The sequence below is a fragment of the Colossoma macropomum genome, unplaced genomic scaffold, assembly GCF_904425465.1.
Source record: "Colossoma macropomum unplaced genomic scaffold, Colossoma_macropomum, whole genome shotgun sequence".
NCBI lineage: Eukaryota > Metazoa > Chordata > Actinopteri > Characiformes > Serrasalmidae > Colossoma > Colossoma macropomum.
Window position 1 is genome coordinate 19,552,818 of NW_023494809.1, and position 23,017 is coordinate 19,575,834.

The 23,017-nt window shown below is 39.1% G+C and overlaps 2 protein-coding genes across 5 annotated transcripts in view; both read left to right on the forward strand.

Moving 5' to 3' along the window:
- sulf1 (sulfatase 1) overlaps positions 1–11,437 on the forward strand; it is a 68,497-nt gene extending 57,060 nt beyond the window's left edge. Inside the window, exons 15-21 of one of the 4 annotated variants that reach the window (XM_036558636.1) lie at positions 1,213–1,287; positions 2,819–2,991; positions 4,004–4,146; positions 4,889–5,012; positions 7,621–7,654; positions 9,007–9,060; positions 9,703–9,850. In XM_036558636.1, coding sequence (XP_036414529.1) covers positions 1,213–1,287; positions 2,819–2,991; positions 4,004–4,146; positions 4,889–5,012; positions 7,621–7,654; positions 9,007–9,060; positions 9,703–9,736 — 637 coding nt within the window. In that variant the 3' untranslated portion in view covers positions 9,737–9,850. Of the gene's footprint in view, positions 1–1,212; positions 1,288–2,818; positions 2,992–4,003; positions 4,147–4,888; positions 5,013–7,620; positions 7,655–9,006; positions 9,061–9,702 lie in introns of all 4 variants that reach the window. The other 3 variants (XM_036558637.1, XM_036558634.1, XM_036558635.1) reach the window with 3 other exon arrangements.
- Positions 11,438–15,465: 4,028 nt separating this feature from the next.
- LOC118798901 (solute carrier organic anion transporter family member 5A1) overlaps positions 15,466–23,017 on the forward strand; it is a 74,996-nt gene continuing 67,444 nt past the window's right edge. The window contains exons 1-2 of the mRNA XM_036558519.1: positions 15,466–16,003; positions 16,461–17,872. Coding sequence (XP_036414412.1) covers positions 16,918–17,872 — 955 coding nt within the window. The 5' untranslated portion in view covers positions 15,466–16,003; positions 16,461–16,917. The remainder of the gene's footprint in view (positions 16,004–16,460; positions 17,873–23,017) is intronic.

Genomic DNA, 23,017 nt, shown 5'->3' on the forward strand with positions numbered 1-23,017 from the left:
TCTCACTGTTCACTGACCGATTAAATGATTTGTGTTAAGCACTAACTGTACTTCATTTGTCATCAAAAAATGGAAATGCTGAGGGAACATTATAAATACACTTTGTGCCCTGAAAAGCTCCCGGAGTATTTTAGTTCTGAGTTGCTGTTGGTTTTTTGTGTTACTCAATGCTGTGACGGCCTGGAGCTGTGGAGCCAAATGCTGCGCTTAAAGTGAATACACACTCTCCAGCTGAAGAGTTTCAGAGACTTGCATCACTCTCCTTATTCATGTATTCTGACGCTTTGTCTCCGGCCAGCTGTGAATCTTCCATTTCTTACTTACCAAACTGATGACATACAATAGAGCAGTAACACAGAAATGACCATGTAGAACCGATTACCTTTTGAGCAGATTAACTGTAGGTTGTGTCTGAACTGCATTGCACTGATGAGTTGTAATTCTGCTAGTGTGCTCAGGGCCTGTCAAGTTTAATAGTTTAAGTTGTTTGAGGATAAGTTTTTCACATTTTCTCCTTCAAACGTATTCCATCGGCCAAGACGTTTGGTGTCCAAATACTGCTTGTTTTTGCTTCTGTTCATACTAAAGCTAACACTAATGGAATCCTAGCAAACATCATGCCTGTATCATTTTTTCCACATTTCTGCAAAATTAAGTCATTGGGATTTAGTCATTCAGAGTGGTTTGATGTGAAATGGTTCATTTTAGGGAAACTTAGAGACTCAGATTTCTTTACAGTGGTGGTGATGGGAACCAGCGGCCACGATGGCGTCAGTGCAAATACAGACATTTTATTTGCCTACAAGTTTGGATGTGTAATGTTGATGATGGTAAAATAGTGGTTAAACTTAAATAAGTTGGCCATAAAGGTCTCAGGCATTAGGCAGTGTCTTCATAACCATTTCATGTATAACTTTCTGTGAGGGAGCTTTTAGGAGTATTAAACTCAAAATTTTGTCACCAAATATGTGGTGCAAAACTTCGCGTCTGGAGGACCAGTGTCCAGCACACACCTGATTTAACTCTTCTGTTAATTGCAATGTTTAGTAAGTGTGTTTGAGTAGGACAACTATCAAGCTGTGCAGGACACTGGCCCTCCAGGACTGGGGTTGTGCACTCCTGTTTTAGACCATCAAATACATTTGAAGTGAGAGGGCAAAGGCATCCTTTTAAAGTATAAACTCAGTACTGTTCTCTCTTCATTAAAAGCAGCTACTATAGCAAAGAGAGAGGGCACAGAAACAAGCCTGAGAGAGTGAAGAGCAGGAGCCGTCTCCATCCCTTTAAGTGAGTTTCTCCCAGCTGTGTGTGTCCCTGTGTCCACCTTTGTGTGTGGTGTCTGCATCCCCACTAAAGTCCCTTTAAACACTGCTGGGTCAACTGTGCAGTATGTCGGGTGTGTTTTTTTACATCATCACTATTGGAACAAAAACTATTTATTTATTCATTTATTTTACATAATTGAAAATACCAGCTGCTGTTTACACTCAAACAGTCCAAAATGATTTATTACTGTGAAAGTTAAGATTGTTTGTTTGTTTTTTCCCCTCTTCTGTAAAGTTACTTTCTGGAGATGCAAGGTTTTATTCCAATAGTGACGAAATATTATGGGTTTATGGTGGTTACCTTGTCACATGTCAGTGCATTTATGTGGTGCATGAGTCTCTGAATCCACATTACAGTCCTGAGTTCTATTTTTGTTTTTTTTGTGAACGCCTTTGAAAGCGACTGAGACTGTTTATTAAAGAAACGTGGCGAATTGTTTTGTGATTTCATGGCGCCAATGTACATCAGACGTGGACACTGTCCAGCGATTGTCGCTCGGGGTGTTTGTGTGCCCTGCAGTCCAGAAACAGAAAAGCCAAACAAACAGGATCGAACTCACTGCATCCCTTTCAGGAGTGTTGAGTAGAGCACAGATCTGGAAGCCATCTGCAGAGGAATGGATCTGAACAGTGCAACAGCACTGTATTTTAAGGAGGAGAGCATGCTTATGAGCTAGGGGTCTATCATGCCTTGAAGAGCCCATATCCTGCATTTAAATGTAATCTAAGGCTGTATTCAAAGTAGCATACTATTATGTTTACTGCACCAATATAGACTGCATACTGTATGTTACTCTTCACAGTAGTATATAGTATCCAGTAAACAAAACAAGCTGTCTGATTTCATGATGAATGGACCAAATGCTCCAAAATTGCTTGGAATAAAATCTCTTTACATTAACTCACATTAAGAGTATAGGACGTTTTTGCCTCCTGTAATGTTGCCATTTTGGAGATTCGTTAGATAGAGCCAGTTTGCTAAAAGATCATTTTATTTTCATTTCATTTGTAGTTAGTAAAATGATCTAGTTTGACTGAATATTAAGCAAGGACCCCTAACACTGTGCAGGTTGTTTGGTCAACTTTAAATTACCGTTTAACTATGTTATCAATGCAGTACATTAACTTTATTAAGTAGACAAAGCAATCAAACCCACCTTAACACCAGTAGAGAAAACTGATGGAGCTCCAGCATTGTGAGTGCAGCAGCAGGACAAATGATCTCTTTTTATTTCATTTATGTATCATAAAAGGCTGAATGAGGAGCTGTTACGTCTGTGGTTACGTCTTCCTGAAATGGCCACGTTGCATTTTGGGTTGCAGTGTATGATGAAGACAGCTCTGGCTGTATATTGGAATATTTGGTCAGAGTAGTAGGTCATGTTTGGCGTACTGGAGAAAGTCATGTTGGCCACTTACTGCATACTGTTTGCAATTTTTTGGCAAAATCATCATGTCAAACACAGCTTGAACGTATTTTGTGTTTTCCACAGAGAGGTCGTGCATGAAGGGGACAGCAAAGCCCAACTCTATAACGAGATCCGCCGCAGAAAGAAAGAGAGAAAAGAGAGGAAGAGGCAGAGGAAGGGAGACGACTGCAGCCTGCCTGGACTCACCTGCTTCACACACAACAACGACCACTGGCAGACCGCCCCCTTCTGGAACCGTACGACACTGCACTAACTGACAGTTACAATGACAGATTAAAGTACAGATAACAGCCTCAGTGTTCTAGATCCAGGGGTCTGTCTCACCATGCACTTTCTTACTTATCCAGCTAACTTTAAGCTTAGTTGGATTTTAAGTTGGTGGCGACAGTGTAACTTTTTTACTGTTATGAATGCTTTACTTTCTACATATTTAGGTAGTATGATTTTTTTATTCTTGGGTGACCACTCAAGTTTCACACGATTGGCGGTCATAAACGTCACGCTTTCATGAGCATAGGCCTGAATCTAAAACAGGATTAACAGAGAAAGTTTAACTGTTGTTGTGAAACAAGTTAACCACATCTGTGTTTTTAGGTTTTTCTGAAGCTGAACCTCAGACAGAAAACCTAAGTTGAAGCTGCTTTGTTAGACAGACCCCAGATCCACTACTACTTGTTGTCCAACAAGCCAAAACAAATGGCATAACATTAAAACAACAAAACAAAACACAGCTATATCTCTAAGCTTTGTCTCATCATCTCCTTTTCTCCTCCATTTTTGTCTCCAGATGTTCTTTTTTGAGACATCATTAACAGATTTTTTTTTTCCTCACTTGAGCATCTTAGACTGCACAATGGCACAGTAATAACTGAAGCTGTTAACTAGAGCTGACACTGCCTTCAGTGTATCTGCATAGTAGTGAATAAGAACTGTTTTGCATCAGTATGTTTTTATATACAAAGAGTTCTTTTCTGGCAGGAGCTCACACAAACACAGAAAATGTAATAAAAACATAGAATATAATTTCACAAAATGCAATAAAACTGTACTTATGAATATACATGAACTAAATATATAGCAGAATAGCAGTATAAGCAGTAGCTGTGCTGAGAATTATCAAATACATGAATATATAAATACCCAATGTAAATTCACCTAAGAAAATGGTTTGTTTATTTTCCAGCAGGTTTAGGTTTGTAGTTTCTGCTTTGCAGCAGGAAAATGACTGATTATAATCTCTTTGTGCAGTTGGAGGTTTCTGTGCCTGCACCAGCTCAAATAACAACACTTACTGGTGCCTGAGGACCATTAACGACACCCACAACACGCTCTTTTGTGAGTTTGCCACCGGATTCCTGGAGTACTTTGATCTGAACAGTGACCCCTACCAGGTGAGCCACACTGTAACTTCATCACAAATAAATGCTAATTTCTGTATCTGTAACAATTCACCACTCATCATCTTTATTATACAGTCCAATGCAAAATGCATTCCTGGTCAGATGTTCTGTTGATTTTCTCAGTGATGTTAAATTCAGCAAAATAAAGTGCCATATTTATGTTTGGTCCTTCATAGGTTTTGTCTTATTTTCATTTGGAAAATCTGATTGTCATTTTACTGGGGGTGCACAAACTTCTGCACAAGACTGTAGCCTATATCCCATTCAGAGATGCCTTGTATTGTATTACATATGTTATATAGTTACACTGCTACTACTACTACTAATAAGAACAATAATAATACAATTACATATCACTTTTCATACGGTGATGCAGCTCGAAGGTAGATATAAATCAACATAATATAGATTATTATGAAATTATAATGAAAAAAGATTATAACATTAAACTGAAAAATTAATAAATAAAGAGATGAGCATCAATGGTAAAGAAACGCTTAAATATTAATGAATACATATTAATTATTATTAATGATTAAAAACTAGTTTTAAAGGTAAAGTTCATTGGCATTTCTTTGTTTCCATTAGGTCATATAAGTATATATATATATAAAGTATTTCGATATTGACACTGTCGTGTGTGTATATCTCTACTCTATAACTACTCAGGCGCAGCCTGTACTTTCTTTTAGTTTTGGCGATGAGTCACTGAGTGGATTTTATGTGGTTGCAGTTGACCAATGCAGTTTACACAGTGGACAGAGACGTCCTGAACCAGCTCCATCTGCAGCTGATGGAGATGAGGAGCTGTCAGGGTCATAAGCAGTGCAACCCCAGACCAAAGAACCCAGATGCAGGTACTACAGCTGTTTTATGTTAATTACTATTATTTTTTACTCTGTACCAATGCCAGTGATATTTTAAAACATGCTAGACCATCTTGTTGGCTTAGAGCCTCAAAATGAAAAATATATGACAGTAGGGATGTCGATCTTGACCTTTATTACTCATGGTTGAGGAAATTACTCGGTGCTTCATGAAAATGTCAGGTTATTTTGTTTCAAAATAGACCAAGAATTTTATTTGTTATAGTAAACATTAGTGCACACAGATACATGTTTACACCCCTACATGACACATGACTACAAAAATCCTCATGCCTGTATGGTCCAGCATGTTTTCCTCTAGCTCTGTGTGGTATTGCATGCTGCATGAGAACAGCCCTGAGCCACGTGATGACGTGAGCCAGTGTGGTTGTAGGAGGTGGAGGGTTCAACACCAAATTCTTTCTCCTGTTCCTCATCCTCCTTTAATGACTCTTGTCTTATTCCCTCACCAAGAGACCGTGTGCTCACTGTGCTTTGTTTCTCTCTCCTTTAAAGGCAAGGCCAGATGGTTGGCGATCTTGTAAATGGCAGCAATAATGATGTGAAATGTTTTGTGTCTTTCTCATGGGTCACTGACGTCTGCAGGTCCATATAAACCTTGTGTTCTGTTTAAAGCATTTGGAGGAAATATCTCATGCTTGCCTCATCATGTACTGTGTTCATTTTGGGTGAGGAATTAAAATATGATAGTTAAAAATAATTTAAAAAACTAACATTTACAGTGTGCTTACCAATCAGCTGATTAGTTTGAAGACTTTTCTGTACCGTCTGCTGACCATTAGTGTCCACTAGGGGTGTAAATCTCTGACCTCTTGATAATGTGATTTAATTACAGTTCATTAGGAAACAGTTCAGTGCACCATGAACTCTCAAATTTGAGTACAATTCAGAATTATGGATTAAAATGCACTGAATAAACAAATGACTGGAGGAACTTTTTACACACAACTGCAATTTAGACAAAAACACTATGATGCTTTTAACCTTTTTATGTTCATAAATAGCACAGAAATTTTATTTTGCCCCAAATATAAGCAGATTATTAAATGATATTTTAAAAGATTTTAACGTTCCTTCAAATGCATCAGTGCAGTTTTACAACCCCATTGTCCACTTTGCAGTACATCGCTACAACGCAAATAGACGTTCTAATGTATTCAGCACTTGATATGCTGGAAGTGAATCCAAAGAATAGAAAATAAAGCTCATTAAAGCTCTTCATCTACAAAGAAACAGAGGTAAATATAAAACCTAATGATTGTATTGTAGTGGTCTCACTATATTGAAGCCTATATATCGCTGCTGTCGGAAGAAAACCTCGTATCTCCATTTTTGTAATTTTTCAGTTTTTGACATAATTTGAAAATGCATGTTGCCCTTTACATTGTGTGTAAATTTCATGAACAAAGGACCAAAATAAATGGCCCAAAATGACTTGGAAAAAAGTCTGGTTCCATTGACCTACATTAAAAATAAAAGTATGTTTTTTTTTCCTTCTCCTGTAAAGTTATCATTTTGGAGATGCAAGGTTTTCTTCCAACAACAGTGATATATTGATTTTGATAGTCCACCACAGATTATCTACATAGATAACGTTGCTGGCCCTCTCCATTTTTTTTTTCAATTTTTACTTATACAAGGTGAGCATCTACAGTGGACTACCAGAAAATAGTGTTATTATTATACTTGAAGGGGAATTCCACCAATTTCAAAACTGCTGCATAATTCAGCTGTTGATGTAAAAGTCTTTGAAATCATTTTGATGTGAAATTGTTCATTGAAGAGAAACTTACTCAACCAGACTTAGTTACAGTGATGGTGATAGGAACCAGGGATCACAACGACTGCAATGAAAATATAGCCATTTACTATCCAAAACCACCTTCTGAGTTTATATGTAATGTTGATGATGGTAAAATAGTGGTAAATGTGAAAAAATTTGACTTTTTTGCTGCACAAAACCCTGCCTATACCACTCCATCAAGAATGTATTTTAAAATACCAAATTTTTATCTTGAAAGTGTCATAAAACAAAGTCTTAACTTTTTATAAAAACTTTCTGTAATGGGAGCTTGTAGAGGCATTAAACTCTTCAGACGTCTGGTTCTTATCACCACCGCTGTGAATAATTCTGACTGTAAGTTTCTCTACAGTGAAGCATTTTGCACCAAACGCCCTCTGAATATCTTTACATTGTACCCTTTTAACTATGGAGAAATTTTGAACAGTTCCCTTCAATGCTAACTATACTAGCAGCATTGATGTGGCATTTGACTGTTTTCACAAACACATATTCAAATGCCACCTTTAACAGTATACTTACTTTGTCACTTCTTGATAACCTTATCTGATTTATTTCAGTGGATCTTCCTGTGCCACACCATCCATCTTTATCCAGCCCAGTCTCCCTTATCATCAGTCCTCTCTACTCACTGCGTCTTCCATAACCGCATTTCTCCTTAGGGGCTAAATGCCATGCATGAAGATCTACATCATGAATGTTTCTTCATTTATCTATTTTTTCCCTTTGTCCACGATTGACACATTAACATTCAATTGCTCTTATTTTCCTAATCAGGGAGTAAAGATGGAGGAAGCTATGATCCACACAGGTATCCACCCTTTTTGATTACATCAGTGGCTTTTTTTCCCTTGTAACTGCATGATCCAGCTCATTTCCACTAATGTACTAGGACGCATCAAGCTAAACGTGTTTGTGCATGCTGGATTGCGCTAACATTAATTCAAGCACTTAATTCCAATAGTTCATTTTCATAAATGAGAAATTATGAATACGCAAGCTGATGTTACAGCCTTGTAAATCTGCTCATTGACTCACTGTGAGTAGTCCATTTCCTTTTTAATTATTCATGCGTATGATTTCGCTCTGCCTAAATGAAGGGGAATGAATGGCGCTTAATCAAAAAGTACATAACTGAACACAATTTAATCTACTGAACAACGAAAAAAAAAGCTGTGAAATATTTTTGGCCCTGTTAAATATAGGGCTGCAATTTACATGCAGTTTTTTAAAACATAAAGTCCAGGTTCAGGATCAATACAGGTTTTTGTTTTTCTTGATACTTATTTTGCATCATATTTCATCTCTTAGTCTTTTGTGTAAACCTCTATTTTGACTACTAATGTAGCTGATCTAGCATATTTCACCTTGTATCAGTTTTACACTGACTTTTTCAGTAAAGAGTCCAGGCATAAAGCTGCTGCTGCTGTTTTCCATTCCCAACAACTAACTGAAACCTGGTTAGACTGCAGCTCTCATTCACAGTCAATGATGTATCTAGAGGCCTAGAGTGGCGTTTTCTCCCCTCACTAAATTAGTCCCACCCTTTGGAAATCAAAATGTCATTGATTCCTCTGTCATTTCCAAATGATGTTGAAAGTTAATCTAATGTCCAGGCCTTCAGTTTGGCTCCTGAAGTCCTAACCAGTGTGAGAACTTGCTTGGCTGTATCTGTTAAAGACTAAAGAGATTTTAACCTCTTTCCAACTAAAACAATGAAATGAGAAAGTTTATATACGACAAGCATTATGATTCCATTAAATAGAAATAAGCTAATTAACTTTTTTTAGTTCTCAAAAATTCTGAGGGCCCTGAGAGGTCCCCACGGTCATGAAAAGATCCACTGTTGTGACTAGATTGGACAAACAGACCACAAGTTGATTTCAAGAAATAGCCTTTTCTTTACCTCTTACATAACATTTTAGTACAAACATGATCCCAGATTCAGTCTGAAAGTGAAAACCAAGATTTACATTCATTCAAGCATTTGTATTAGAATGCAATCATATCTCAAGCTTCAATAATAATTAGACACTGTAACACATTTGTAGGTTCCTGTAGCTCCTCTACTATAATGTTTTACTTTTCATCAGCTTTTTTATTTATTTATTTATTGCCTCGTCTTTCTTGACGTTCCTATTTTTTGGCTTACCTGCTTACCAGGCAACAGCAGCATCGAAAGTGGTCAAAGTTGAGGAGGCCAAGCCTTTCGTCCCTGTGAGTCTCTAAGACTGTAACTCCATGTATCTCCATAATCTCCATACTCATCCCACCTAGATCTCCATATCGTAGAGTTTGAGTGCGTGGCACACACACACACAGTTGAGTGCAGAGATTAAAGGCGTGGATATGCTGCCAGTGTCTGAGCAATTGCTGCTTTGGGAATGCTCATTCAATCAAGGCTTTTCACCTTTCCATTTAATGCTGCAGATTTTCTTTTTTTTCTCCTTCTTCCATGTGCTCCTTTTTTTCCTTCCTTACTTCTTTATTCCAGGTTGCCTGGATTTTTCCTTTCAAACCCCATAAAGGCATCGTTTGAAGTTTTTGTTACTTTTTTCTTGACAATCTTCATTGCGTAGGAGGCTTTGCACAGTCTGCTTGTGCTATGACGGGTCAAGAATGTCAGAACATTTGTCCATTCGCGATGCTTACTGCTTCAGAACATAGAGGCTTTCTTTCTTATTGGTCCCAAGCAAAGCTCTGCAGTGATGTGGTGGGGCACTAATCAATAATTTCATGGCCTTTATACCGTAATTGGCTAAGGCCATGCATGAGTGCATGATTTTAGATGCAATCCATCTGCTTCTTCATAATTGGTGCCTCTCCAAAGCTTTCTAACTGTGTTACCTCTCTCTCCAGTGCACAGCCAGCATGGGACGGGCGAAAAGGTTAAGCTGCCCAACTTCACGGAGCAGGAGGACGTGGACTGGCAGGGACTGGCGCGACTTTACAGTGTGAACGACAGCCTGTTTGAGCACAGGCACGACTACAGTCCCAACCTGGAGGACTGGACCAACTTTGGGAAGGATGTAGATAGGATGTTTGCACTGCTGAGCGATTTAAAGCAACTCAACGGGACCGATAAGCTTGACCCCCTGGATGAGCTGGGCTCTGGGGCAGGGGGTCCAGAGGAGGCCAGTGGAGCTGGGGTCTTAAACCGAGATGGTTGGACCTCTATAATTACCACAGGACATCAAATCGTGACCCTTACTGTCCCTAAAGCAAACAGATCGGGGGCGCTAAACCAGAGTGATTGGACCCCTGTAATTACCACAGGACCTCAGATAATGACCCCCAGTGCTCCTAAAGTGACCCTTAAATCTGCCAATGAACTTCCGGAGGGGTTCCCAACACCCAGTAGGGTCTTCTCTAGGGGGGATACATGGGCTCAGCAGTTGGAGAATGAACTGGATGGAGATGGAATGACCTTCAGTGGCAATGGCCTGACTGAACTGGAGACCCATCACCATGATTTCCTTCGGTCCAGCTCCAGTGGCCTCCAGAGGGCCAAGCTGGATCTCAGTCAGGCCACTGACCACCACAAAGACAAAGAGGAACAGGAGGAGGACATTTTTGAGGCCCAAGGCCTACTTCCCTTATCCACAAAGCCAGAAAAACTCCCAGAACAGGCCAAAACGCCTCCAGCCAGGCCTTCACAACAACCTCTTCATGTTCATACGTCCCAGGACCCTCATCTGGACCCTCAAAAACCTTTGGACTCTGAGGGCAGTGGCCTGGGTCCTTCCCCCTCCAACAAATCCCTCTGAGAAAGGCCTGCAAGCAATGTACTGTGAAAGCCAGTCACCCAGAGACACTAAAAAACCCTCCCAGCTGGGGAGAATCATATAATTGAATCCTAATGTTATTGTTTTATTTTTTTACAGGTGCTTCCATTTATTAGAAGTCAGTGTTATGTTTTGTAAGATATACATATAAGAATATATATATATATATATTTAGAGATTGAGCCTTAATGCAGCTTGAATGTCGGGGTTGTATTTTAAATTTCAAGCAGAAAATGCCAACAAAAGTATGTTTTAAATCTATTTTTTAAGGAAAAGCAAGTTTTATTTGGATGAAACCATTGCACTCAGTCATAAGTGAACCACAAAAGCAGAAGTGTCCCAATACTAAAAGTTATGATGCACTTTTCAGACCGACTTGTCACAACATTATATAGAAGATTACATACACCAGGCTTCATCCCAATAACAAATATTAAGGGATTGGAAACACCTGATCTGCTAATGCCCAGATTAATATTCACCTTGGTTTAGTAAATATCTGACTGAAAGTGTTCTTGGTACTTTTAAGTCATACTGTTTGTAATGTTCATGCCTTGGTTGTTGTTTATGATACGCCACATTGCTTGAGCACAGTTTGTCAATCACATTGGTAACAGGTTGTGGTTAAACTGGATGGTGATGGTTATGGTTCATTTGGTTCATGCAACAAATCAGTACACATCAATACACAAGTGCACATTCACCTTTATAAAGTCATGCAGATTCTGTAAATCTAAGTCCCATTACAGATCCATATCACAACCAGTATAATCATATACAATCCAATTCAGTGCCAAATTCTGGATTTCTTTTCTCCTTCCAGGCAATGATTGTTCAGTGTCTCTGACTGTTGTCCTTCATTTTAGAAAGAAATTCATTGCTGAAGTAAAGTTTTAGTTAGTTCTGGAATGATCTTCCCAAACTGCAGAAATGATTGAGTTTTAATGTTTTTATTCATTGGAGGTGTTGAAACAATTCTGGCTTCTGGAAAGCCAAGAGGCTGTTACGAAATAAACATTTGTCAAACACTGATGTTGCTTTTTTTCTGAGTCCCAAGATAATTTTTCTTGGCTGAATGTTAGAATCCCGCAACAACATTAGCGTTATGTCTGAATAATAATTACACATCAGAGACAAAGTTATTGAAACACTATCTCTTCTTGCCAGGCCACCAATGGGATAATATCTGTGCTTTCACTTAACAGTAGATGTTAAAAAAAATAAATAAATAAATATATATCGCAGTATTTGCATGCATTTTCACGACACATGATATGTATCACAATACTTTTTTTGTAGTTTGCAAACAAGTTGGAACACACAAAAACGCACCCACAAAACAGTAGTGCTACATTAAAAAAAGCTATGAAAACAATTTTATTATTATTATTATTATACAATATTTGCAAACAACTTTTAAAAAATATCGGTTAAGGTGAACAGGATGTCTGAACGGGCTGACATCCAATCAGCTACTTGTTACTATACAATTACTGGATACAGGAACACTGGTTGTTGTATATAATTGGCCCCCATGTAATTGGTCTTTTTTTAATGATCTATGTAGTTTTCAGTGATCATATCCATCATATACTCAGGAAAGTGTGTGAATAATATGTCTAAATTATTACTATAACAGTAAAGTGGGGGTCATATTGCCCACCCCTATTTTCACTGCTCTGACAGTCCAGCTCTCCTTTTAGTGTCCATCTGCAAAGTGATTGAAATGAAACAAATACCCATAACAGTGTTTTGACTGAGCTGATGTGTGCAGTTCAGTCATGGTGCTAGAGTTCAGCTGAAAGAGAAACTTACAATGAAATGGTAACTCAGTTACCATTTACCGACTCTGTTTTCTTTACAGTGGTGGTGATGAGAACCAGGGCTCACAATGTCTACAACACAAATGTAGTCGAATTATTTACTGTCCAAAATGTGTCTTCTGACTTTTTATATCTGATGATGATGATGGTAAAATAGTGGTAAATCTGAAAAAGTAAGTTTTCTTTGAGGACTATTTTGCCTTACAGCACTTTGCATGTACCTCCCAACCATAACTGCCTTTTTAAAATATTTGTTTCAGGACGAAACCTTCTTGCATCTATCATAAAACAATGACTCAATATTGTGTACTTGCATTACCTGTTAGATAACAGCTTAAACTGAAAGGAGATGGTTTGTTATGAAGGCATGTTCAGTGCCTGTAAATATTGTCCCTCATCATATCTCATGTCTGGAAGGCCTTGGAAGCCTTTAATTAGATGTCTACCTCATCAGAGATGCATCAGAATCCATTCCCACTGCAAATCTCTGTTCTCATTTAAAGTGTCAGAAAAGTTTAGCATTTTTAATCTGCCATCCTGTTTTCAAATGTCAATTGGAATTCATCCTCCAAATCACGTAATGGATTGTGTTTCACTTTTATACCACTAGGTGTCGCCATTGTGTACAAAAAATTATTAGTCATTTGAAATGTGAAGATATGTGTGAAAGATATGTGTGATGACTGAAATTTAATAAAGGGGGATTCAGAGTTTTCTGCATAAATGGTTCAGACATAAGCTAACTCATTCAGAGTGCTTTGATCTGAAATGGTTCATTGTAGAGAAACTTAATGACTTACATTTCTTCACAGTGGTGGTGTCAGGAACCAGCAGTCACTGGTACACGCAACACAAATATAGCCATTTTATTTACTATCCAAAGCCACCAGTGAACCTACACAATTTTTTATTTGTGATCATAAAATTTAGAAAAAAAGGTTTTTTTTGCACAGTAATTGTGCACATTTTAATGCACAATTTACTGAATTTTATTTACTGAATCTAACACATGTATAATACATGTATAATCAGAGATGAAGCTACCGAAACACGATGATCTATTCTCGCCCGGCCACCAATGGGATAATATCTGTTCTTTCACTTAAGGTTAGATGCTGTGGCAAAAAATATATCGCAGTATTTGCATGCATTTTCACGATACATGATATGTATCACACTATTTTCATAAAGTTTGCAAGTAAGTTGGAACAGACAAAAACACACCCACAAAACAGTAGTGCTACGTTTGAAAAAGGCTATGAAGGCTATTTATTATTATTATACAGTAGTCGAAAGCAAATTATAAAAATATTTGTTAAGGTGAACAGGCTGACATCCAATCAGCTACTTGTTACTATGCAGTTACTGTACACTGGTTGTTGTTGTATATCATTGGCCCCCATGTAATTGGGCTAATCTATTGGTAAGTGGTAATGTAACACACAAAATGTGTCATGTACAAAAGATATGGCACATTTATAATTTTGTTTTATTGTTTTTCATGTTAAGCAAAGAAATGGAAATTATGCACTGAAATTGGCAGAAAAATGCCATATTTCGAGTGTGTTTGGATGTGTTCACTTATTTTCACTTCAATCAATAAAACATCACCTGACTGGAGGTGTTCAAACTTTTGCACACAACTGTAACTCAAGTATAGCCTCATATGAAGGCTGACAGTGTGTCTACACGGATAGTGAAGCTCAGGGTGGCGTTCACCTTCACACTGCTTCACTGGCCTCCTGCTCCTCATTAAAAACCTTTCTTTTTGCTCCATTCACCGGAGAAAAGAAACCCCTTTCAAATAATGATGCACTTCCCCCACATCCATTCAGAGGCAACAGCCCTGCAAACAATCACTTACATTTCTATTTTCCACTCCGCGCCTGTTATTGATTTGGATCCCTTCGGCTTGAAGTGATATAAAACGTGATTGATCTGTTGCAGTGCAGATGATCAGAGGGGTCTTTAGGAAGGAGGGGATGGCATAATGACCTCTATGATTCTGCTGTGATTGCTCGGCCCACAGGCCAGTCCTTATCTGGGGAGAGAGTGACAGAAATAGAAAGAAGATTAACCTATGACATGTGAGAAAGCAGATTCACAAAGATTATTCAGGCCTCACGCCAGTTCGAGTTATTGTGAGCGAAAGCTGTTAATGGTCTTTAGCTTCTATTTGTAATATACAGTGCAGTCTGTAAACTATTGAACAGTGACACAGTTTTTATTGTTTTGGCTCAGCAGGCCAGCATGCTGAATGTGAAATGAAACAGTGATCGTGGTGTCAAAGTATAGAATGATTACTTTATAAAAGGAGCAGCTCACGATCCAAAGAGAGCCAGCTTACAGCATGCATGGCCGAAAGTGGCTCAGTCATCTTTACTGATTACGTGACAACAGCAGGATAAGGTGTACAGAAGCATCTTAACTGCTAGGATCCAAATAAACGCCTCAGAACTCTTAAAGAGGAATTCTGCTGATTTCAAGATGAACACAAAGTTATTCAAAGTGGTTTGATGTGAAATGCTCAAGTCACAACTGTTCACAGTGTTGGTGATAGGGACCCGACGTCCAAAGAGTTGAATGCCTCTAAAAGCTTCTTCACAGAATGTTATTACATGAAACGGTTATGAATACACTGATGTCTAAGACATTGTTTCATGGTAGTTTTGTGATAAAGTTTTGGTCTAAAACATATTTTAATCAATTTATCTTAATCAATTTATGGTGGCGGGATACATGTAGGGTGTTCCAAGGCAAAATAGCCCCTAAAGAAAACATATTTTTTCAGATTTTCCTCTATTTTACCATCAACATTTCATTAAAAACTGAGAAGACACCCTGTAGGTGCACTGGTGATTTTGCATAGTAAATGAAATTTTTGCAATATTTGCATTGTAGACATCGGGACTCCTGGTTCCCATCACCACCACTGTAGTAAAGAAAGTCGGCAAATCTCTCTATAAATGAACGACTTCATATCAAACCACTTAAACCACTGTGAATGGCTTTGTTTACAACTAAACCATTGAATTATAGCTACGAAAATGTTGAAAAAAACGGTGGATTTCCCCTTTTAGCACATCCAGCAAGTACCTTTGTACTTTAACTTAAATACAAACGTGTACTTGTACTTATTAAGAGTATTTACTTTTACTTAAGTTCAGAAGTGCTGTACTTAGCCTGCCTCTGCATTTTTGTTTAAAACCTAGCATCTGTTAGCCTAGCTTGAAGTTTGGCTCGCAGGCACATTTTCGTTCTTGGACGTACGTTATGCTAACTTTATAAACCCTACTTCAGATTTTATTAAGATTTTTAACATACATACTTTCACTTCTTCAGGTAAGCAGAGTTTGTGAAGACTTCTTACTTTTGAGGCGACTTCAGCGGCTAAACATTGCAAGCAGCGACGACTGAAGGAAAAAAAAAAACTACACGTCCCAGAAGTCAGTGCGAGAGTCTGCTTTTCTCCGACCCTCCATCAAATCCGCAATCTCATTCACTCAGTGAGTGGCCGTGCTGGGGACAACAACATCTACCTCCCTTTCCCCTGTAAGTACCGTCCTCTTATTCGAACCTCTTTCATTCGCTGTTTTGGTCTTCTTAACGTTTTTTCTTTGAGTTGTGGGTGCAGGCGGTCAGCTGATACCCGAGTCTTTCTTTTCTTTGGGCTGTCATTTTCAAAGCAGCTGTAGTTTTTTGCTTCATATTCAGTGTGTAAAGTCGTGACTTGTGGGATCGGTGGGTTTGTGGTGTCGGTCTTTGTCCAGCAGATGCTTCAGAAAATGAAGAGCGCTGCTTTTCACATCTCGTTTTTTTCCCTGTCAGTGCTTTTGCTGGTCAGTCAGTTCTGTTCTTTGTCTCCTCAGTCAGCGGGCTGCCTGTGGACTGACTGAAACACGCACAGTCAGACTACTTGTAGCTTTGTGGACAGTTGAAATTATCAGTGGCGCTGTGATTAATCATTCTTTTGTCATTCTGATCTTTCTTTTTTCCCATCTTGATTCAGGATACCGAGCAGCTGTTCCATAAAGTCAAGGGGAACGACCCCACACGGCGACCAGTAAAGGAGCTTCAGAACAAAACATCACCAGAAACCCTGATGGCCAAGAACTTCCACTTGAGACGCATCATTCATTCATGTTTAATATGAAATACACTGAACAAACCAATGCCTGCTTGCTGCCTGATCACTCCCTTTAAGATATGAGCCCGGCTTTGTTCCTTACTGTAGAAGTGAATGAGCTGGGGTGTTTTAAATGATCTGATTTTGTCCACTTTGCAAAAATGATTATTGTTAGGAAGTAAATTAAAACTATAGGCATGTTTGGTTGAAAGGCATAGGGATCATGCATGAAGCTTCAGTTATTCGTAACCGTTTATCTGGGCTGCCCGGCAAGCCTTATTGTCCTTTCTCCTGCGGCGTTACGTTCTGAAGCGGAATCACGTCTACGAGCTGAGTTAAAATGACTTCATCTGACAATGATGAGACTGGAAGTGACGTGTCGGTGTCTCTTGAGGCCAGCGACTTCCAAAGCCAGTATGGGGACTCGGGCAGTTACTACAAATCCAAAAGTTTGCCCGTTCTCAACGGTGGATGCCCAGCAGGTGACAAGCCATTGGAATCAAGGCTGGTCAGCACAACTCAGACTGCAATACACCTTGACCAGCAGTCGGTGCTCGGCGGGCTCCAGCAGAAAAGCGACTCCAGCCAGATGGACTCCCCAACCCGGACTGATTTTTCACCCTCCATGTCCAGTATGGTGGGCCTGAGCAGCTCCCTGAGGCCTGAGACCAGCAGGGCCGGCAGCAAAAAGCTAGGCTTCTCCTTAGCGAGGCTTATGGACTTTCCAGCAAGGAAGTATGTCAGGGTGATCCTCTCAGACTCGAGATGTTTCCTCTTCTGCATGTGTTACCTGACTTTCATCCAGTCATTGATGGTTTCTGGTTACCTCAGTAGTGTGATCACCACCATAGAGAAAAGATACAGCCTCAGAAGCTCCGAGTCTGGACTGCTGGTCAGCTGCTTTGACATTGGGAGTCTTCTGGTGGTGGTTTTCATCAGCTACTTTGGAGGCAGGGGTCAGAGGCCACGTTGGCTGGCCGTAGGTGGGGTTTTTATAGCCGTGGGAGCTGCTATGTTCTCCCTGCCCCACTTCATCTCACCCCCTTACCAGATCCAGGAGGTGAACTCTTCGACAGGAAACGAAGGCCTTTGCCTGACCGGCAACGGCAGTGGCCGGGACGCTCTGGACGTCTCGTCCTGCCCACGGGACCAGGAGGGCAATGAACACTCCATCTATGTAGCGCTTTTCATCTGTGCCCAGATTCTGGTGGGCATGGGTTCCACCCCCATCTACACTTTGGGGCCAACCTACCTGGATGACAATGTGAAGAAGGAGAATGCCTCACTTTACCTAGGTAAGACCTTTTTTGTGAGAGGTTGGTCCTGTCAAAAAGCACAAAGCCAGAGCTCATCATCCAAATGAAAATGATTTGTAATAGCCCACCGGCTCTGGACTACACCTGTCCTGAAAGTTTTAGGGTTTTCCCTCAGCTCAGGAAGGGCTTGTTAATTAAGGGTGGGCAATAACATCATAATGCTTCACATTTTTACAAAACATGATATATTTCATGATCACTGTTTAAAAACGAATCAAGGCCTGTCACAATTATTACATAATTGCCTGATTGCAGTTACTTAAGCTGCTTCTGCATTTCTTATCTTTCACAATATGTTTACAACACACACACAACAAAGAGAATGAGAATAGTAAGACGCAAAAACAATAGTAGTTCTAACCTCTGACTGGTGCTGTGAAACCTTTCAAGTAATGTTTTGTTTATTTGAGATCTTTTTCTGTTGTCAGTTGGGATCCACTAAGTATCAACAGCTGTGAAGTAGTAGCAGGCGATATACCGGTTCATCTGATATACCAGTTGAAGGTCTTTTTAAAGTATTAGTTTTATCATTACTGTTATACTGGCATGCAAATAAATGCAGATAACGCAACGTACAAACAACATACAAACACGCTGTTACCCTCACCTAAAGTGTAGTGAGTTGCAGCCTGAGGTCAGCTAGTCCAGTTTATTGTCAAAAGAGCAGACATCAGATTTTAATGAGTTAAATGGGGTAAAAGAGAGTGGAAGGAAAAGCCCGTCTCTTGGGGTTAGGCTAGCATGGAGATTAGCCAGCTTTCCGTGTGCACCACCTCTGGCGCTCCTTGCTCAGCCTGCTGCTTCAGGCGATCCTGTAGTCTCGGCTTACAGCTAAAACTGATAGTATCTGCGGCTTGTAATGTTTATTAAATTCCAGCAGCGTCTTGTGGTCATAGATTAAAGCTTGATTGTAAGAGACACACATAGAGACAAATGACTTTCGGATGTAAAACGCCATCCAGCACCATTTTTGCCAGGCCCAGAGATGCTGCTGTGGGCTTTACATACACTCGATTTTAGCTTGTTACAGTTAGAAAGCAATATTGACATCTGTCTATATATTGTTAAAAAAAAATTCTGTTTTTAATATTTCCCCAATAAAAATATTTTTGGACTTACTTCAGTTGTTAAACATGGTTCTTGTTAAACGTGAAGGGACATCTGGAATAATATGCCACCGGTAATCCACAAAAATGGTTTTGTTAAGCATTCAAAATGGTTTTATATAAAAAAAAATAAATACACTATATGGTGATATTTACTGAAACAGTCAGTAATATTAGTTACATCATGATATAATTTTTTGCCTATGTTGCCCATTACTACCATGAAGCCAGTTTGGCAAGTGTAGGCTTATATATTAATAGTATCATATAATGAACAAAAAAGACATTCATTTGTTAATTACAATTGTTTATATAGCAATTAATTGTCAGCTAAAACCAGGCCTAATGTTTGATTTATTTATTGTATTCTGGGAGAATGCAGCATGTTCAGATGGTGCAGGGCTACTGTGCCAACATATACATATTTCGTTCATTCTACTGCATTTGTAACCCTACAGAACTAAATATTATGTTACTTCAGGGTAGACGTCGTCTCAGTTTGTACGTTTTCTAAATGTTTGTGTTGCCATTGGCAGATATTTACATAAAAAATATCAGATATCGGCATTGGCCCTGCATTTCTCCAGCCCTCATCACAATATTTAATTTAAAAATGACAGAACAACAATTTGTAACCTTTTTCTTGATTTAAGGCCTGGAAATTTTTTTTTAAGAAGGAACAGGATGTAAAATCAAAACAGTTGCTAAAATGAATGCGTAAAGTAAGATGATGTCATAATTGACTGCCATCCAATCAGCTGCTTGTCACTATGCAGGTTATACAGTTACACACTGGTTGTTGTTGTTGTTGTTGTTGTTGTTGTTTATATGCTTTCTATAGCTGGTCTTTTTTATGATCCATGCAGTTGTTCTGAGTCCTAGAAGTCCTGATCATACCCCTCATCCACTCAGAAAAGTGCACTGATGTAATTTATCATGATCACTAACATTTATTGCCCACCCCTGTAGTTATTCACTGATTGGAATTGATCAGGTGGGTTTGAGTGCCATAACATGCACTGCATTTGCCTCCTAAAGCTGCAGTGCTGTGTTACCTGCTTGATAGACGTATGTTACAAATTTCATGAGCTGACAAAATAGCAGGAAAGCAAATAAGCAGCTATTACTGATGCATATCATTTGAGCATGAGACTGAAGCAGCAGATTTAGAGGTCACAAGGGAAACACACATGGACATATAATCCACTCTCCTTCTTCTTCCAAACCCAATGTCCTTTAGCTTAACCTCTATGACCCTTTGGCTTTATGCTTTACGAGCATGTCCATTGGCTGTAGCTGATCTGTTGTATGGGAATGCTGGAGGAAGTGGTGCACAATTTATTTTTATTTTGACTGATCTATGTGGCAGTTTTATGATGTAATTAATGTGAGCTAAGTACATTCACGCTCATACTGTGACAAACTAAATCTTTCTTGTCTGTGAATTTGATGTAGTATGTAAACACTGTTAAATCAAAAAATATAAACTGTTTCACCCTGCATACACTTCACATATGGGAACTAAGCAGCAAAAACAGTTTAGTTTTATTTTTATGACGTCACAAAAATCAAAACATTTACGCATATCAGCCTTTTTTTCAGCTTTTCAGCTGTTCACGCTGAAATTATGAGTCTTTCGGTGCTGGAGTGCTTTTTGAATGAGGCACAATAACATAGGGCGGCCAATCAGAAGAGAGGGCATTTACATATATCAGTCTTTAAGGCACAGATTCAAAAATAGCCTCTTTAATAAAGAGAGGATGGCAAATGGTCATGACTGTACATGATGAACTGTACAATATGTTCAAAATAACCATGACCGTCAAACATCAAATATGGACCTATAACAAAATGCTTAGGATATGGGCCCTTTAAAAGAGTTTTTCAGGTAGTATTGTTTATTTCCTTACCTTAAAAAATGGCTAATAAAGGTTGGCCTAGACTCTTAAAACATATGGTTCTTCAAGTGTTCTTTAGTAAAGAAAATTGATCTATATAGAACCATGAACACTCAAAGAACTCTTTACATGATTAAAGGGTTCTTTGCATTGTGAAAGTGTTCTTCAGATGGAGAATGTGCTGTAGATTGTTCTGTATAGAACCTTTTTGAAAAGGGTTCTTCTATTGTTATGACGTCAAGCGTCGACAGCACGTTCTCTATCAATCTGAAGAACGCTTTCATGATGCAAAGAATCCTTTAATCATGCAAAAGAGTGTTCATGGTTCTATATAGAAGCATTTTGTTTACTACAGAACCCTTGAAAAAACATCATTTTTAAGTGTTTAGAAAGTAGCTTTCAGCTGTAAAGATGTCAGAACCTGCCGTAAAAGTTCATGATAGGTGCGCCCCTAGAGGCAGGATAACGGCACTGTCTTCGAAAAATACTCAGTATCAACTGATAAAGTCAGAAAAACAGCAGGAACAAAAAACAGTGCCACATTTGAAAAAGAATGAGCAACAATTTTTGGCTTTTTAAGATTTAAGACTTGCAAAAATAAATTTTTAAAGAAGGAACATGAGGCAGAAACAAACAGTTGTTTCAAATAAGATCAATGTCATAGTGGCCTTCCATCCAGTCAGCTGCTTTTTTCTATGCAGTTACACTCCACTGGCTGTTGTTGGTGCTGGCAGCGATGGTGTTCTTGTAAAAAGCATGCAAATAACATGCTTCCCATTGTCTTTTTTTTAAGATACAAGTAGTTGCTCAGTGTTCTAGAAGTACTTACCATACCCATCATATACCCAGAACCTGAGCACTGATGTATGTTATCATGATGATAGTCATATCGCCCAGCGCTATTGTTAAAAACGTCAGTAGGTTTTTGATAGCACTGACATTAACACTAATATTATCATCTATTGTCTTACCTGAAAACAATAATAAGCCTTGGCCTAAGAAGTGGATTTTAGCTGTAAAGAAGTCATAATCTGTCATAAACCTTAATGATGGTTGCACTCCTAGAGTCGGGTTAGTGTCTGTCCCTGAATGACATTTAGTCAGAAATTTGCAACAACAGAAGTGCGTCCTTTGGGGGGAAAAAAAGCCTGCTAGTTTGATGATTGATTAGACAGGCCACTAAGTTTGACGTGGGCTGAACCCCCCTCACACACACACACACACACCAGTGGTCAGCCTGGTTGAGAGTGGGGCAGTCTGGTGTCCCCTCTTCAGCTGCCCTACTCCCACCTAGAGTGGGGCTCGCTGGGCTCACTCAGGGAGGGGCTTGTGTCTCAGACATGGGTCAGTGCACATCAGTCACATTTATAGACTACGGGCCCAAGGTTTGGAATCGCTCATATTAATAATTGTTGTTCTTTTTGTCAATAACATACAGTTTAGACTGAATTATTGCATTATGTAAGATATTCTGGGCTGTAATATACTTTTATGTAGGGTTAGGTAGGATCCCCATGTTTTAATACCTTCAAAGTCTCCAAATATTGCTCCAGTACACCTTTTAACCAGGGTTCAGGGTGGGGGTGGTGTGAGTGATGTAAAGGCATTTGTTGTGCTTTTTTCAGTCTTGTCCTGCATTATTTAAAAATTTTTGAACCATATTTGCCATGGCACACTCTTGATTTCATAATGAACTCTATGCAGCCTTTGCGAACTGATCTCTGATGACGATGGTTGAAACAGCGAGACAAAAAGTGCTGTATCTTAAAAGCTAAACCTTGAGGCCTTAAGAACTCTGGTTATCTAAGAATTGCTACAGGACAGCATTGCTATCTGACCGTTTGGTAAATTCAGTGGCTGAAGGGCCCAGATAAAGCAGCTACGTGTCTCAGTCTAATGACCATTTTTTCCTTGCTATAAAATTAAACATCCAGATAACGTACTTGAGCTCGCATGCTCAACTCACATCTTCCTTCTCCAGCCCTGCGTATAACAGTGTATTTCTGGCTTTGGGAATGCTGTATTTATGGCTGCTTGACTGTGCTAGATGCTAGTATGTCAACTAGCATCTGTCTTGCTTTTTTCTCTTTTGGGTGTCCTCTGCTCAAACGGGAGTCGTG